This window comes from Gouania willdenowi, chromosome 6 (genome assembly GCF_900634775.1).
Source record: "Gouania willdenowi chromosome 6, fGouWil2.1, whole genome shotgun sequence".
Classification (NCBI taxonomy): domain Eukaryota; kingdom Metazoa; phylum Chordata; class Actinopteri; order Blenniiformes; family Gobiesocidae; genus Gouania; species Gouania willdenowi.
The window spans coordinates 28036781-28053545 of NC_041049.1; the positions used below are offsets into that span (position 1 = coordinate 28036781).

A 16765-nucleotide genomic window follows, 5' to 3' on the forward strand; every position below is an offset into this window, starting at 1 on the left:
GGCGGTGTTCGTCTACTATCACCCTGCAGTGAAATTAATATGTGGAAACAGAGCCTTGTTAGACATTCCAATAAAAAGCTATTGGCTTGAGCTTACAACTGTCATTTATTTGATTATTTATTTTATTTTGAATGTACACATCACAAGTTCCGTACATTTCCTTTGACATTATTTGCTAACGTTGACAGTCTCTACCTATGTACCCGACTAATGGTTTTATTTTGAAGCCAGTTCTGAGACGCCATTACCGTACAGCTTCTTTTGAAAAACCTGTCAGCTGGCTTGACCGATGCTATGAGCCGGTGCTGGCGTTTTTGCTGCAAAACACAGACTTTAAACCTGATTTTTAACAGCGTATGGGTTTTAAAGACCGCACCGTGCAATTGTCCATTACAAACCCCAACTTAATTTTCTTCCAAGATGGCCTTTATCTTGTTTCCCAACAAATGAGCTCATCAAATGTATCGATGATTATATGATTTTCTATCTATCCAGATAAAAATGACGACACGTATTTGCTGTTTGGAAGTAGTGGGCGTAATCCGCGCTGTGATTGGTGGAAGGTAGACGTAAAGTCCAGCCCCCTGCTCCCTGTCAGTTCTCCAGACGAGCCGCTCCGAGTCGTTCCGGAAGCTGCCGAACCGTCGACATCGAACCGAACATGGCTCTGAGCTCTGACCCGATCTTCCAGCGGCTGCTGCAGTGGTACCAAACCCACGGAGGCAGCCTCAGCCTCAGGCAGCTGTTCGACGAAGACAAGCAGCGGTTCGACCGGTTCAGGTAAGCGGACCACACCGCTCCGGGTCACCGAGAACCGGACCGGTTCAGGTAAGCGGACAGCACCGCTCCGGGTCACCGAGAAGCGTACCGAACATTTGAACGGGCCCGGAGCTTCGTGAGCCACCGAGTAAAATTCAGTTTCCATTACCGGACACTGACGATCCCTGCAAGGTCATCAGTGTTCACCTTCCGCCTATGGTGTGTGTCGGTACATCACAGACGCGAGAACAGAAGACTGCAGGCGTGTACGACTGTCCGATAATGGACCTAGTGGGTGTGATGCGGGTCGGGCTACGTGCACGGAGTCACGTTTGGCTTTAGGTACCCTTTACCTAACAGTGCGGATTTACCGCAACCTGTTGGTCTAGTCTAATCGACAGTTAGTCAGCGTCCAAAAGTGGGATTATCTGCAGGTTTAATCGGACTCGGGATCTGTTCTTCATAATCTCAGGATTACTAGTTAATCCCTCTATGTTTATAAAAGTTAAAATCAAAGTAAACAAAAGATGTGATTGTGTTTGTATTTGCAGTTAGATTTTAACTGTAATAATAGACACAATGTTTCTCATGGAAACAAAACAAAAAAAAAAAACATCCATGAACTCAAACTGATTTAAATTCAGTCAGCTGTTAGTTAGTGTTCAGTAGTTACCAATGTTGCTCTGAAATCTGTGACCTGTCAGAATCTGTTAGCACATTGCGTTGCTGACCATATTAGGGCTACAGTAATGATTTTTTTTTTTTTAACTTCAAGAGTAAAGTCATAATTTTATAAGGAAAAACTTGTAATATTATGAAAATTAACCTTTTATTTTCCGAGCAACACGAAACAGGTGATTTTCTTTCAAGCCTGTGTGTTTCCTCCACTGAAATAGAAACCTATTGTTGCATATTATTTTGTAAGTGGTGACATTGATGATTATATGGTGCAGATGGGCCAAAAGATGAAGTATTTCCTGATTTGAAAAACCTATAGTGAAGTCTACAACTTTTCAAAGTGCTCCACAGATCTACTTTTTAATGCAGGGACTGCTCTATAGATTCTGAGATAAAGATACACTGCAGAGGTTATTTCTCATGAAAAAAATTTTACTTTCTTCTTGCAATATACATGTTATTTTCTCATAAAATTATGACTATCACTGTAGCATATGCAGCTGAAAGAACAGAAGTGACACAAACAACATAGGTAGGACTAGGGTTCACTAAAACCTTTGTTAATTTTCACCCTAAATTCACCCTCAGACATTGCTCATCATTCATAGATAATAACTTCACAGCTGGGACAGTTCCTCTGGGAATAAAGAAGTTGTGGTCTGCTTTGTGTCATTGGTTCAGTGTTTGGTGCTACTTCTCAAAGATCATTCACTCTGTCGTTTACTCCTTCGTGAGATGAGCCGAGTGCTGAAGCAGTTTTATTGTGTGTGACAGCACCACGCTGCAGACGGACCATGGAGAAATCCTGCTTGATTACTCCAAGAACCTCATCACGGAGGAGGTGCTGGACCTGCTGCTGCAGATGGTACACACACAGTCACACATTCACAGAAGAATGCCATGTTATCTCAAACAAACACACTGCTTTTTTGTGAAATCGAGAGCAATGCACACACAGACAAGTGTCGACACAAAGTCACCACAGGTTACACAACCACACACACGGGGACAGCGTGGACACACAAAGCAACGCACAAAATCAACACAATACCTTCATATCCTGCACACACCAAGCAGTGAATGATGTGTGTTTCAGGCCAAATCCAGAGGAGTGGAAGAAGCCAGAGAGAGAATGTTCACCGGAGAGAAGATCAACTTCACAGAGGTGCGCACAAACACACACACACACACACACACACACAATGTCAACACGTGTGATCACACACACTGATTAGGACACACTTACACAATAACGACACACACTGCTTCACTGCACAGCCAGTTCCTTTCTTCCTGTTCAACCTGCATTTCTACACATAAACACACACACAGTTGTTTCATTAATCTTAATCACAAGGAAAAAGGAACACTTCTGTTTCAAAGGCGAAAGGTCAGGACAGGTGTGTGTGTGTGTGTGTGTGTGTTTCAGGGCCGTGCAGTGCTTCACGTGGCTCTGAGGAATCGGTCCAACACGCCAATCTTTGTTGATGGAAAAGATGTGATGCCCGACGTCAACAGAGTGCTAGACAAGATGAAGGCTTTCTGCAAGGTGTGTGTGTTTTTGTGTTACTGAGTGTGTTTGTTTCTGTTTGTGTCTAACTGTGTGTGTGTCTTGTGTAGAAAGTGCGTAGTGGTGCTTGGAAAGGTTTTAGTGGTAAAAGCATCACTGACGTAGTCAACATTGGCATCGGAGGCTCTGACCTGGTAAGTGACGTCACATGATGACATCACACAGTGACATCACACGGTGACATCTCCCGGCGTGTGTGTGTGTTTGTGGTGCGTTCAGGGTCCTCTTATGGTGACAGAGGCTCTGAAGCCATACTCTGTTGGAGGACCAAAGGTTTGGTTTGTATCCAACATTGACGGGACTCACATTGCCAAAACCCTTAAGGAGCTGAACGCCGAGACCACACTGTTCATCATCGCCTCCAAGGTACACACACACACACGGTAACGCACACGGTAACGCACACGGTAACACACACAGTAACACACTCTCTGTCCACTCAGACTTTCACCACTCAGGAAACCATCACCAATGCTGAGTCAGCCAGAGAATGGTTCCTGAAGGCAGCATCAGACGTGAGTTTACACTTCTCCGAGTGTCAGTGAAGGAAGCAGACGATGCCTTCACTGACACCTGTCTATGTCCTCCTCAGAAATCTGCTGTTGCCAAACACTTCGTAGCCCTGTCCACCAACTCGGTAAGTGTGCTTGTGTACATGTACGTGTGTCTCTCACTCTTGTAACTCTCCTGTTTTTTCTGTTTCAGGTTAAAGTGAAAGAGTTTGGCATCGATACTGACAACATGTTCGAGTTCTGGGATGTAAGACTTTTACTGCATTTAATGACCATCTGTCTGTTCGTTTGATTAATGTACTAATTGTGACTGTAATTAGTGTAATTACCTTTGTCTGTCCTCAGTGGGTCGGAGGTCGTTACTCTCTGTGGTCGGCCATCGGTTTGTCTATTGCGCTGCACATAGGTAGGTCACATGCCTTGTCCTAAAGCAGTGCTTCACAAAATGTGTGGCCATCGCCTGGTGGGGAATGGAGATATGACAGGTGGGGCGTGACAAACAGGAGTAAATCCTCTTAAATGCCTTTCTTCATTGACAGTAAAGATCATTAACAATAACAACACCTACACACAAAGAAAGTAATAACAAGAAGCCTAAAAATGTAGCAGAAATTAAAAGCGCATTAATATGTTAGACTGCATTAGATACCAGGAACAAAATGTAACATGGAACTAAAGTGCAAAAATAATGATTTATGTCGGCACATGAAATGAAGCAGAACAATAAACAAACTTTCAACAGCTGACTTGGAAAATAATTTTTCCTTTTTGTTTTCTTAAGCTTGTTATATGAAGGTTATCAGTTTAAATTAGGTTTTGATTTATTATGACATAATAAAATTACTTAGAATGTATTGATTATTTACAAGGGACATTGTACATTAATAAACAGACATGCTGTAAATGAGCCAGATTTATCTAAAAGAGGCTTGTTCTATTTCATAATATTTTGTGAGATGTCTCGCTATGGGATGCAGCCCTCAGAATCACTTTTTTTCAATCTGCCAAGCCCTGATTAGCTGGTAGAACCTGTCCATTTACCAGGTGCATTCCCACCCTCTGATAGAGGGAGGGCAGATATGCAATTCCTCATTCAAACACCTCTTTTCTCTCACGCACATCCCACGTTCTATCAGCTTAACTGTCCACAGGCGGATCTTTGGTTTACATTGCTCTTGCTAAAAGACCACCCCAGGTCGAGAAAGAAGCCAGCGTTTACCTTGCTCTGCTTGGTTAAGTGCTTCTCCGTTAACAGTTAAGTGGACCTCAGAGCCCCAGCTACGGTTGTCTGCTCTCCTCTAAAGCTGCTGCTTCGGCACACATTGGCCCCGAGCGGCTCTCTCGCTCCACTGACCGCCTCACTCCAAGCTCTGCAGCCAGCCAGGTTCAGAGCTCCACTACCTCAGCACATACCACAGGTATCTGAGCCTCCAGACACCATTTAGCCAGCTGCTGTCTAGGACCATACGATGTCTTTGACGTCGTCAACGCTCCAGCACGCATAGGCCTGTATCCCGGCTAGCATGCTAGCCGCCTCGTGGTAGCTTCAAAGCTAACCCTAAACAGGCGCTCACAGTAGTGAACAGCCCTGCTCCAAAGTAGCTCCATACCCCGGTATCTGAGCTTCCAGACGCCAGCGAGCCAGCTGCCGTCTCGAACCAAACGCTGTCCTTGATGTCTCTGACGTTCCAGCACACTTTGGCCTGCATTCCTGCTAGCATGATAGCCGCCTCGTGGTGGCTTTAAAGCTAACCCTCCTGCTCTCCTGTCTGCGTTAACGCAGCGATGGAGACCGAGACTCCCCTCAGATGGACAGGGATGCTCTGAATTGCCTATGTTGATACGGAAACGAAGCTCCGGCACAGACAAGCACTGAGTCTGCTCGAGCTGTCTGGGGCTGAAAGCTCGGCTAGCTGTCAACTCTCCCGGCTCATGCGGTGTTTTACATGGCACGTCAAGCAAGCCTGTCCGAGCAGGACTCCTTCCTTCCTCCTCACGACGTTCAGCGCCGTAGTGAGAGAAGTGGCGGGTGGGCTTTATGGACGCCATGGCAGCACACAACTCAAACTAGGTCTACAATGCCGAGCGCGGACTGTCTGCTATCTCCCCTGATGTGTCAGGGGAGGATGAGGAAGATGTGATCTTCATCACTCCGGGCCGGGCTGTATAGCCTCCGATACCCCCTCAGCCTATCCGGCCATGTTAACGCGGTTCGTGCGGTCGGCCGGGGAAAAAACATTTCGGCCTCAGCTGCAGCTTTGTAGGCACATGCCTGCTTAAAGCGCACCCAGGCTGAAAAAGAGAGGATGGCATGACCACTCTCCTTCCTCCAGTGAAGCAGCTGGATAGCTTGTCTAACAGCTACACCTGTGTGGCTTTCTTGTGTGCATGAAGGGAGCACTCAGACTCCTCCCCGCGTCCAGACACTGGTTCCACCGTGGGATCTGGCGGTGGTTCTGGAGGGACTTAAATGTACTCCTTTTGAACCAGCTTCCCTGAAGGCTGTGTTACTAGCGATGGCTTTGGCTAAGCGGGTGAGTGACATCCATGCACTCTCGCTTCACCCGTCATGCGTGGAGCTTTTTCTGGGCAATGCGAGGATGATTTTTGAAGCCCAACCTGGCCTTTGTGCCGAAGATGGTGGGTTCATTTCCCATTGACCTTTTGGTCTTTCCTGCCTCACGGGGTGAGCTGCGGCCTCATTTGTTGTGTCCAGTCCATGCATTATGCATATACATGGACATGACGAGGAGCCACAGGAGGACCGATCTACTGTTTGTCTCCTGGGCTAATCCCCACAAGGGGAAGTCTGTTGCTAAGCAACGAAGGTCTGCGCGCGCACTTGACTCAAGGTCTTGCCATGTCCTGGGCCTTGTTCAGGGGAGTGTGTGTTCGGGACAGTTGTGCAGCGGTGAGTTGGATCTCACCCCTTAGATTTGTCCGGGTTTACATGCTGGACGTTTCCGCCCATTGCGCGGCATGGGCGCTTCTACTGTCCTGATGTATAACGGACTCTGGCTTGCGGGCTGGTGTTCGCTTGATAAGCATGTCTGCAATACAGGAGCTGCCATAACCCATCGTGAGACATCTCACAAAGTATTATGAAATAGAACTTTACGTTATTTACATAGCCCCGGTTCTATGAGTGAGATGTCTCACCAGACTACCCTTCTTTGCTCGAACAAGTGAGAAGAGGTGCTTATTTGAATGAGGAATTGCACGAATGTCCCTGGCGTATGGACAGGTTCTAACAGCAAATCAGGGCTTGGCAGATTGAAGAAAGAGCTTCTGAGGACTACAGGAAGTGTGCATCCCTTAGTGAGACATCTCGCTCATATTACTCATAGAACTGGGGTTATGTAAACAACTTTAGATTACTCTCGTAACCTCGGTTCTATGAGTGAGATGTCTCACGAAATATTATGAATTAGAACCTAAATTTTCATTTGGTGGCCCTGGCCAGATTTTAAAAGGCTACCTAAAATGTAAAAGGTATTAAAAACAGAGGAAGTACAACATGACAAATGAGAACAATATGACAAATAATAATTACAAGGACCAAGCCAGGACTAAAACTTCTGCACAGTATTTTACATCAGGAACACGGTTCAAACAAAATAGGTAATCCATAGTGAACACAAGAAAAAACAATGTACGAAAATCTAAATTTAAAAAAACTAATAAAAGGCTGCCAGTGTGAACATAATTGGTGGTCAAAAAGCCATATTTTTATCTGCCGAGAAAAGGAATTATATGTGCCAAGTTGTCTGATGTGGTCTGGTATTTGATTCCAGTCCTGTGAAGCCTTGACTGAAAAAGCAGAATGACTAAATTAACTTTTCCTCAAAGGAACAACACATTCTCCTTGAGCTGATCCTCTGGTTATCTGCTCAGAATTTGATCCCTGTGTAATAAATGTCTGAAGAGGTGGGGGTGCGGGGTTACTTAAAATTTTAAAATGTTTCTTGTTCCCTGTTAGTTTAATAAATTTGAAAATGTGTTATTTGTTATTTGGTCAAAGTGGTGAATAACCAAAGAAGTTTAAGAACCACTGCCCTGTGCCTATAATTTTTCGTCTGACCAGCAGAGGGCGCTCTGTGTCTGTGTGTTTCAGGCTTTGAGAACTTTGAGCAGCTGCTGTCTGGAGCTCACTGGATGGTATGAAGTTCTCACAGACTCTCCCAGTATAACCAGTGTAATAACCTGCCTCGGGATGATATATTAACCTGCGTGCTGATGCTGTGTGTCTCTCAGGATGAGCACTTCCGCAGCGCTCCTCTGCAGCAGAACGTCCCTGTGCTGCTGGCCGTGCTCGGTATCTGGTACATTAACTTCTTTAAAGCAGAAACTGTGGCTCTGCTCCCATACGACCAGTACATGCACCGCTTCGCCGCCTACTTCCAGCAGGTCAGTGAGCACCAGGCACGCCATTAGCATCATTGTCATTCATCACAGCCGTTGTCATTTCTACATTTGTGTCTCAGGGGGACATGGAGTCTAATGGGAAGTTTGTTGGCGCAGACGGTTCTCAGGTTAATTATCACACCGGACCAATTGTGTGGGGCGAGCCAGGGACCAATGGACAGCATGCATTTTATCAGCTGATCCACCAAGGTGAATAAGCTCCACCCCCATCATTAATTACCTTACTATTATTGTTGTTTACGATCGTCCAACCTCTTTCTCAGGCACTCGTATGATTCCTGCTGACTTCCTCATTCCTGCTCAATCTCAGCATCCAATCAGAGACAACCTCCACCACAGAGTACATATGATTGGACACATTTATGACTGTGGTGATTATCAAAATCAGTCTTATCTAATCTTGACTTTTCCATCTCAGATTCTGGTGGCTAACTTCCTGGCTCAGACCGAAGCGCTGATGAAAGGAAAAACAGCTGAAGAGGCACGGAAAGAGCTGCAGGCTGCTGGCATGGAGGGCGGAGCCTTGGAGAAGCTCCTCCCACACAAGGTAAGAAGTCAGGATTAATCTAACCAGAATTAAAGATAAATTAAAATATAAATAAATCTAATTAAATACACCTCAGGATTACTTCATCACAGTTAAAAACTAGTTAAATTGGAAACCCTTTTAATATTAATAAGGATTAATCTTTAGAGAAAACAACAAATTCAGATTAACCAGGATAAAACAATTCAGGATGACTTCACCTAGGGACCGATACAAATTTTTCCCAAACCAATACAATACCAATACATGGGTATATGTACTTGTCGATTCCCAATATCGATACTTGTACCACAAATATAAAAAATTGTTAAGAAAAATGCAATGAATTGGAAGACAGTTTTTTATACATTTTTTATTTCTGCTTGTTGCAACAAATGTTTATGTATTAAATACAAATAATTTAAAACATGGAAATCATTTCAAAACATACAACAGAAATGGTGACAAGCCACCATTCAAAGCCATTAATTGCAATGAGTATTGGTTCCTGGTATCAGTGAACTTTAACGAGTACATTGGTGCAGTAGCAGACCAATACCTGATACTAGTATCAGTATTTGTTCATCCCTAACTGTTTGCACATCATCATTACCAAATTAGGTTTCATTTTCACTACATACCATCTTTAATTTTACCAGATGACATTTATTTGATTATCAAGACTAATAAGAGTTTTGTTTAACATTATTTAGACCAGGTTTAGTTCAACCAGATTATCCATTTTGTTGAAGCAGATCAAACACAAGAAAGGCTTTAATTAGCCTCAGGTTGGATTCAGTTTATTCTCATCCAAATTCAACTTGTCTTTGAAGGTTTTCCAGGGAAACAAACCTAGTAACTCAATCGTGTTCAAGAAGCTGAGCCCGTTCATACTGGGAGCTTTGATCGGTGAGTACTGGGAGCACTAGGAGCACTGGGAGATGCCTGCTGCTCATTGCCTGTGTCTTTGCTTTCAGCCATGTACGAACACAAGATCTTTGTCCAGGGAGTGATGTGGAACATCAACAGTTACGACCAGTGGGGGTGAGTTTGGTTCCCAAATGTTGATTCATGAGACTAGTTCCCTGTCAGTATGGTAGTTTTAGTTCCTGGGCCCTGCCTGTAGTTCCAAGTCACTGAAAGTTCCTGGTACTGTTTTCAGGGTGGAGCTGGGGAAGCAGCTGGCGAAACGGATCGAACCGGAGCTCAGCGACAACTCTGAGGTTTCCTCTCACGATTCATCGACCAACGGACTCATTAACTTCCTGAAGAAGAACTTCAACTAGGTCCCACTTCCTCACCACCATCCTGCCATCTGATTGACTGCCTGCTGTTGTGATAGTTCTGAAGAGAACCTGTGTGTTGCTTTGCTGTGGGCCAATCACTGTTGAGTATATCCAGATGTGCAAATCACTGTAACCACCCCTCACTTTGTCCTTCAAAATAAAAGTTATTTGTCACTAAGGCTCGAGTTTGATTGTCTGTTTTTGATATGACATAGATTTTAAACTAACACTGAATAATGTTAATTTGTTAAACATTTAATTGAATAAATCAAGAATATATATAGATAACTGTCTGGTTGGGTAAATGGAAATGTAATAAAAAAGGACCAGTTGGGTGCATCATTAGTGCAATGACAATACAGTGTGGAGTTGATGGTACTCCCGATGTAGAGAAGGATAAATAAAGAAAGTGTTCCAAGTGTTTCTTCTGAGTTTTGGATCATTAAACCCACATAAACTGAAGCGTGTATAGTCATCCCTGCCCAATATAAGATTTATGCTGATCTAATCAGAGCAGTTGAGTCTTGAGGGAGACACTAAAACCCGGAAACATTTCAGAGGCAGAGTAAATTCTGCCCCGTACTACCTGCACAGGCTGTAATATCACAAAGTTTATCATTGTAGAGCTATTATCTTTACCACCAGGCAGCAAAAATCTATTCCTGGTTATGGTTTTCTAGAATTTCATTGGGCTTTATTTACCAGCGAGTAGTTCCTACAACATATTTACAAATGTATAAATATTTTATTATTGTGCATGGTTCCTGTTGTTTGGCACTGGCAGACCCCCGCAACCCTGAACAGGAATAAGTGGGTCTGAAAATGAATGAATGAATGGTTCCTGTTATGAACTTGTATGTAGGCTACATCTGAATGAGGTAACCTTTTAAATAACAATAAATAAATAAAAATACAATCAGTATAAAAGTTGTAGCTAACACATTTTCATAATTTATCTCACTTTTCTCATATTTAGCACATTTTCTTACATTTAACCACGTATATAGAGGTTAAAAAAAAGCAATAAATCTAAATATTTAAATTAAATGGTATATGTTATATCTAAATGTTAAATCTATATCTCAATGTTAAATCTAAATGTTATATATCATGTCTAAATGGTTAATCATATCTAAATGCTTAATCTAAATCGAAATGTTAAGTCTGAATCTAAATATTAAATCTAAATGTAAATGTTGAATTTAAATGTTTCGTACATATGCTAAATAAATAAATAAAAATTATGTCTATGGTCGTCGTAAAGATTGCGTTTGACGGAAGTGAGGTAGTCTACGCGCATGCGTTGAAAGGTGTAAGAACAGGGCAATGAAAATACGTCACCCTTTAGCTGATAGTGTGCTTTTGATTCAGCTTTACCGATAGTGAGTGAACTGGTAAACAATGGCGGGAGACTCCGTGAGACTCTCCAAAAACCTGATGCGGATGAAGGTGAGCACAAAGTGATATGTTAGGAGTTCCTGCATGTTCCCTCATGTTCTCCTCAGTCCTCTGAGGGGTATTCCATAAAGGAGGGTTAACAAACTCTGAGTCTATCCATAAACTCTGGGTCAACATACCCCGCGATGGGAAACTCTGGGTATCTGATTCCATTACAGCTGGTATGAAGTGGGTTAATCAACCCTGAGTATGTAAACCTTGGGTTACTGACGTGCACGCGCGCGATAAAATGCCATCATCTATGGATCGAAGATGACTCGAACTGCCATGGCAACCACCCGGAAAATAGTGATTTATTCACCGTAAACACCGGCTTATTTTACCGGGTGAAATAAGCCGGTGTTTGAGGAATATGAGCCTGTTCTAAAGGTGCGTTCAGTCTTCAGTGACTATAGTGGCTTAAATCACCAGTAATTAGTCACACTTTTTGGTCACGTCATCACTTTATTGCTTCAGTGACGTGACGAGCGGTGATAATATGAATAAAATGTGTCAGCAGCATAAGATGGCTGCATAGAGATCCCTCCTGTTACACTGGATATTAAGATAGTAAATGCCGCTTGATATTGCATCATTTATATTGATTTTTAATGTAATATTGTCGCCAGAGTCATCTCGACGTCCAAAAAAATGTCATAAAAAAACACTGAAGTGGGACGCGAACCCGCGATCCATCTCTTCTAAGAGCAGCGTCATAATTCACTGCGTGAATGAGCCGTTATCTACAGATTTAACTGTATAACAATATAAAACAACAATCGAGCCTTAAAAGTGGATTCATTTAAATTATCATCTCCTCCTTTATATTATCCACAGGTTTGTATTCAGTGAACTTTACTACAGACGTCAGTAAATCTTTTAATGCAGATTAACCTCTCAGTGACTTTCACTTAATGATCTACATCTACAATGTTAGAAAGAAAACTACCTTTTGCACACACATAAAAAAAAAAAGTAAAGCAACACAACATTAGTAATGATGTGAACACGTCTGTGGTGTGTGATGTTACTAATGTGTTTCAGAGAAAAGTGTTAAGGTTCATTAAAGTGTTCAGAAACGGTGTTCAGGTGGGCGGAGCCAGGTAGAAACCCAGGGTTTCTTTGATAAAACCTGCCAGCGACCAGGCTTAGTTCACGGACAATGTTGCCATGGTAACATACTCAGAGAAGAACATACCTCACGTTTAGGAATGAGATACTCAGAGTTTCCCTCATTTAAGCCTGAACACACTCAGAGTTTGAACATAACCCGCTTTATGGAATACCCCTCTGGTGCTGGTGTATCACTTCAACTCGTCATCATTCCAACTGGTGACTGTCACTCAGTGTTCACATTAAACTGACACTAGCATTAGAACCAGTATGACTGCTCAGTGTGATTAAAGTTCAAGTGTGTGTGTTTGTGTGTGTGTTTGTTTGTTTGTTGTTGTTGTGTCCCAGTTCATGGTGAGGTGTTTGGACGTGGAAACAAAGAAGCAGCTAGAAGAAGACGAGAAGAAGATCATCAGTGACGAGCACTGGTACCTGGATCTACCTGATCTCAGAACCATGGAGTACGACACACACACACACACACACACACTCCCGTAGATGGATCTTGGGTGCACTTAACCTTTTTGTAGTGAAGAGCACTTTTTTAAATTCATGTTGTCTGTAACCGCTTCAAGGGGGGAGGAACAGCCCAGAGGGGTGTTCCATAGAGTGGGTTATGTTCATAGGCTGAAATGAGGGAAACACTGAGTATCTCATTCCTAAACGTGAGGTATGTTCTTCTCTGAGTATGTTACCATGGCAACATTGTCCATGAACTAAACCTGTTCGCTGGCAGGTTTTGTCAAAGAAACCCTGGGTTTCTACCTGGCTCCGCCCACCTGAACACCGTTTCTGAACACTTTATAAACCTTAACACTTTTCTCTGAGACACATTAGTAACATCACACACCACAGACGTGTTCACATCATTACTAATGTTGTGTTGCTTTACTTTTTTTTTTTTATGCAAACGGTAGTTTTCTTTATAACATTGATGATAGCTTTTTATTGTGAGCATGCACGTCAGTAACCCAAGGTTTACATACTCAGGGTTGATTGACCCACTTCATACCAGCTATAATGGAATCAGATACCCAGAGTTTCCCATCGCGGGGTATGTTGACCCAGAGTTTATGGATAGACTCAGAGTTTGTTAACCCTCCTTTATGGAATACCCCTCAGAACAGATTGATCTATACATAACAGACATTTCACTTTCAAGAGTAACTAAACCCCAAACACACTTTTTTCTGATGAATACATATGTATATGGGTATTAAGTAATGCTGTTGATTGATCTTTGTCCAACTTTTAATATTTTAGTAGAAGTATTTAAATTTTGTGTATTTAGTTGTAAAATACCAGCTACTGCCCTTTAAGGGTAGAACGTTGGCTATTACAAATCGGTGAGTTCCCTATCAAGAAAATTACTATTTAAAACATGTAATTCATTGTGTATACATTTGTTTGTATACTTTCAGTTTTTCACTTTATTTTAAACCTTCAACACAAAGCACAAAACCAAAATGTACAGATGCTTTAAGACAACAGTAAATATAACAGCAAACAGGGAGCTTTTACTTTCCAAACCCTCACTTAACATCAGTGTTACAATAATAACTATTGGGTTTGTTTCTTCTGTGCACCCCATTTAATGAACACATGTATTTATATATATACACACATTGGTGGTGGTTGTAGTAGAAACAACTTGTTGGTATTTAACATTATTGCCACTGATAAAGTGAGAGGCTCACAGTAAACAATATTAGTGATGTGAACCCATGCGTGAACGTTTGCCATGTTTCTCAGGAATGTGATTGTGGAGGAGAAGAGTTTCGTTCCTTGTGAGGATCTTCGATACGGACGTATGTCCTTCAAAGGCTTTAACCCCGAAGTGGAGGTGTGTGTGTGTGTGTGTCTCAGGGCTTATTGTGTACTGAGTGTGTAACAGACATATTACAAGGACAATGGACGTGTGTGACATGCGTGTTATGTAACAAATGTGTAACGTGTGTTGCTCACATGTTGCTGGCATGTAACAAATGTCTAAGAATGTGTAACGAGCATGTTAGGAGTGTGTGAGAAGCGTGTGAGGAGTGTGTAACAAGCATTTGAATGTGTAACAAGCATGTGAGAAGTGTGTAACGAGTGTGTGAGGAGTGTGTAACAAGCATTTGAATGTGTAACGAGCATGTGAGAAGTGTGTGAGGAGTGTGTAACAAGCATGTAAAAAGCATTTGAGTGTGTAATGAGCGTATAGTTGGCATGTGAGGAGTGTGTGATGTGTTTTCTTTCTCCTCAGAAACTGATGGCTCTGCTAAATCCTAAAGATGAAGGTGAGGAGGAGGAAGAGGGGGATGGAGGTCAGATGCAAATGGATGTCACGGATGAAGAAATGGCTTTGAGGCGAGTAATCCGATTGGATGTAATCTGACTGGACTCTGATCTGAATAGTCGGATGTTATCTGTAACAGTGATTGTGTGTAGGCTAAGATGTTCCTGTGTGTTTTCAGGTATGAGGACCTGGTTGGGAGCATGAGGAAGAAGTTTGCAAAGAAACGTGATAAAGAAAGGACAGGAGAGGACAACACTGTGATGGAGCCGAAGCGAATATTCATGAAACCTCAGGACTGAAGCAGAGTTTGATTTTACCTTGTTTGGACTGTGGCTTTGTTTTTAACATGTGTTTATATTTCTGTAATGAAGGGGTTCTATGGACCTCAATGTGTGCTGTTCTGTTTGTTTTTTATGATTAATGTGAAACACACATTAATAAAAGCTGCTGAGAGTAATTTCTCTGTTACTACTACACGCTTTTCCTTTACTGGTTGGCAAGCGCCACATCCTACCGGGTTGCATCTGAGGCATTTGACATTCCTCGTACAACATGCCATGACATGGTCCACAAGACCAGCAAAGCCATCCAAGGCATTTTCCACAAGACCATCTGCTTCCCCAACAACGCTGAGCAGCAGGAAATTGGGGCTGGTTTTGAACAACTTTCAGGTTCCTCAGCTTTCAGGAGGTCAGCAGGGAGCATCAATAAGACCAGGTGGCGTTCCCTCTTCCTGTAGGCCCTGAAAGTGAAGGTGGACTTTGTACACGCTCTCATTGTTGCCTGCCTTTTCCTGCACACCCTCTGTGTAGGAACCCTGGTCGATGGTCAAAAGGCGGTAAAAACACTGTCGCACGTTTGGAATTTTATTACACTTTTATGACTCAAAAACAGACAATGGAAAAATGGACCAAGGAACATTTCTTCAAATCCCAGCCATTCTGCCTGCAGACTTTTTGCTGACACCCATCCTCCCCAAAGAACAGACACCACACAGAGATAACAGGGATGTAACCTGACACCCTACACCAGAGACATCCTTCCAACATGAAGATTAAAAAGGAAGAAATAAAAATATAACCTATACACCATCTGATGCTTTAAAGGCAGAACTGTGATTTAAACGAATTTCAGACATGGGACCTTGATTTTAACCATTTGTCTACAGGAAAGAGACTCATCGTGTGCCTCCATCTGACATATTTAAGCACTAATGCAATCACATTTCAAGGGAAATGTTTATAACTTCATATTCCATGATCATTGATCAAAAGTGTATTTGTCCTCCTTTGTTATGCTTAAAGCTAGAAATAATTCAAATCAGTCATTTAAGGGATAATCAATTGAAAGTCATTTTTCAAGGGTTCATGCAATTGACACACACCCATGCTCCATTTTAGACCTAACATGGTAACACCCTATCTAGTTTTATGACTCTTTGTTTAAGAAGCACATGTGGGGATAGCCACACCATTTTGTCTTCTTTACAGGAAAGTTAAGCCTCCCGCTTCTTTCTGCCAGCCAATCAGGTTTCACTCATTCCCACACTGCAGATGTGTTTTGACCAATCAGATAACCTCTTGACATGTTTATAAAAGGCCTCGCTCCCCCTTATCACGCTCTCTTATCCCTCTTACCTCTCTTGCTTCCCTCTTACTTCTCTCTTACGTCTCTCTAGTCCTCCTCTTTGCATCTGACTTAACAGTTAGATGTTATTCAGTTTAGTGATGCTGAATTTTTGAGATATTGATTGAACTTCTCTCTAGTCAGGGAGTGGCTACCAGCCATTCTCACAATGACTAACTTTAAGTTTTATCTCCATTTTTGAAATTAACCAAGCAGTTTTTAATTTTTGGAGCAAATCAATTTTTATAGCCTCCCATGAGTAAGCTTTAACGAACTCTAGCATCTTTGATTGGAGAATATGTTAGTTAAACTACCCATCGACATCCAGGAGTGGTGCCGTGTAGGAGAACCAGAACCCCAGCCAGGCCGACAGTATCCCTCGGGCCCGTACAGTGAATGAGCGGAAAACGCCTTCAAAAAAACGCAGGAAAAGCTTTTTCCCCACACACTGCTGGTTACGCAGAAGGAGCTGTCATCATCACGCCTGTTCGAAGGAGGGTAAAACTGCACGCACACACAATTCTGGCAAAAAGGTGGTTTATAACTTAACAAATT

At 42.6% G+C, this 16765-nt stretch overlaps 2 protein-coding genes across 2 annotated transcripts; both read left to right on the forward strand.

The window, feature by feature from the left end:
• The first annotated feature begins 588 nt into the window (after window positions 1-588).
• Window positions 589-9935, forward strand: LOC114464218 (glucose-6-phosphate isomerase-like). Its single transcript, XM_028448277.1, has 18 exons — window positions 589-780; window positions 2212-2302; window positions 2534-2602; window positions 2867-2986; window positions 3058-3141; window positions 3227-3373; window positions 3451-3522; window positions 3600-3644; window positions 3713-3766; window positions 3865-3925; window positions 7634-7677; window positions 7774-7926; window positions 8004-8133; window positions 8208-8284; window positions 8363-8491; window positions 9304-9379; window positions 9448-9514; window positions 9633-9935. The coding sequence occupies exons 1-18, from the start codon at window positions 662-664 to the stop codon at window positions 9754-9756; spliced, it is 1662 nt and encodes a 553-aa protein (XP_028304078.1). The 5' UTR covers window positions 589-661; the 3' UTR covers window positions 9757-9935.
• A 1115-nt stretch (window positions 9936-11050) lies between these two features.
• Window positions 11051-15041, forward strand: LOC114465116 (M-phase phosphoprotein 6-like). Its single transcript, XM_028449912.1, has 5 exons — window positions 11051-11205; window positions 12655-12767; window positions 14059-14149; window positions 14552-14655; window positions 14763-15041. Exons 1-5 carry the CDS (start codon window positions 11158-11160, stop codon window positions 14881-14883), a joined length of 477 nt encoding a protein of 158 aa, XP_028305713.1. The 5' UTR covers window positions 11051-11157; the 3' UTR covers window positions 14884-15041.
• Window positions 15042-16765: the final 1724 nt, after the last annotated feature.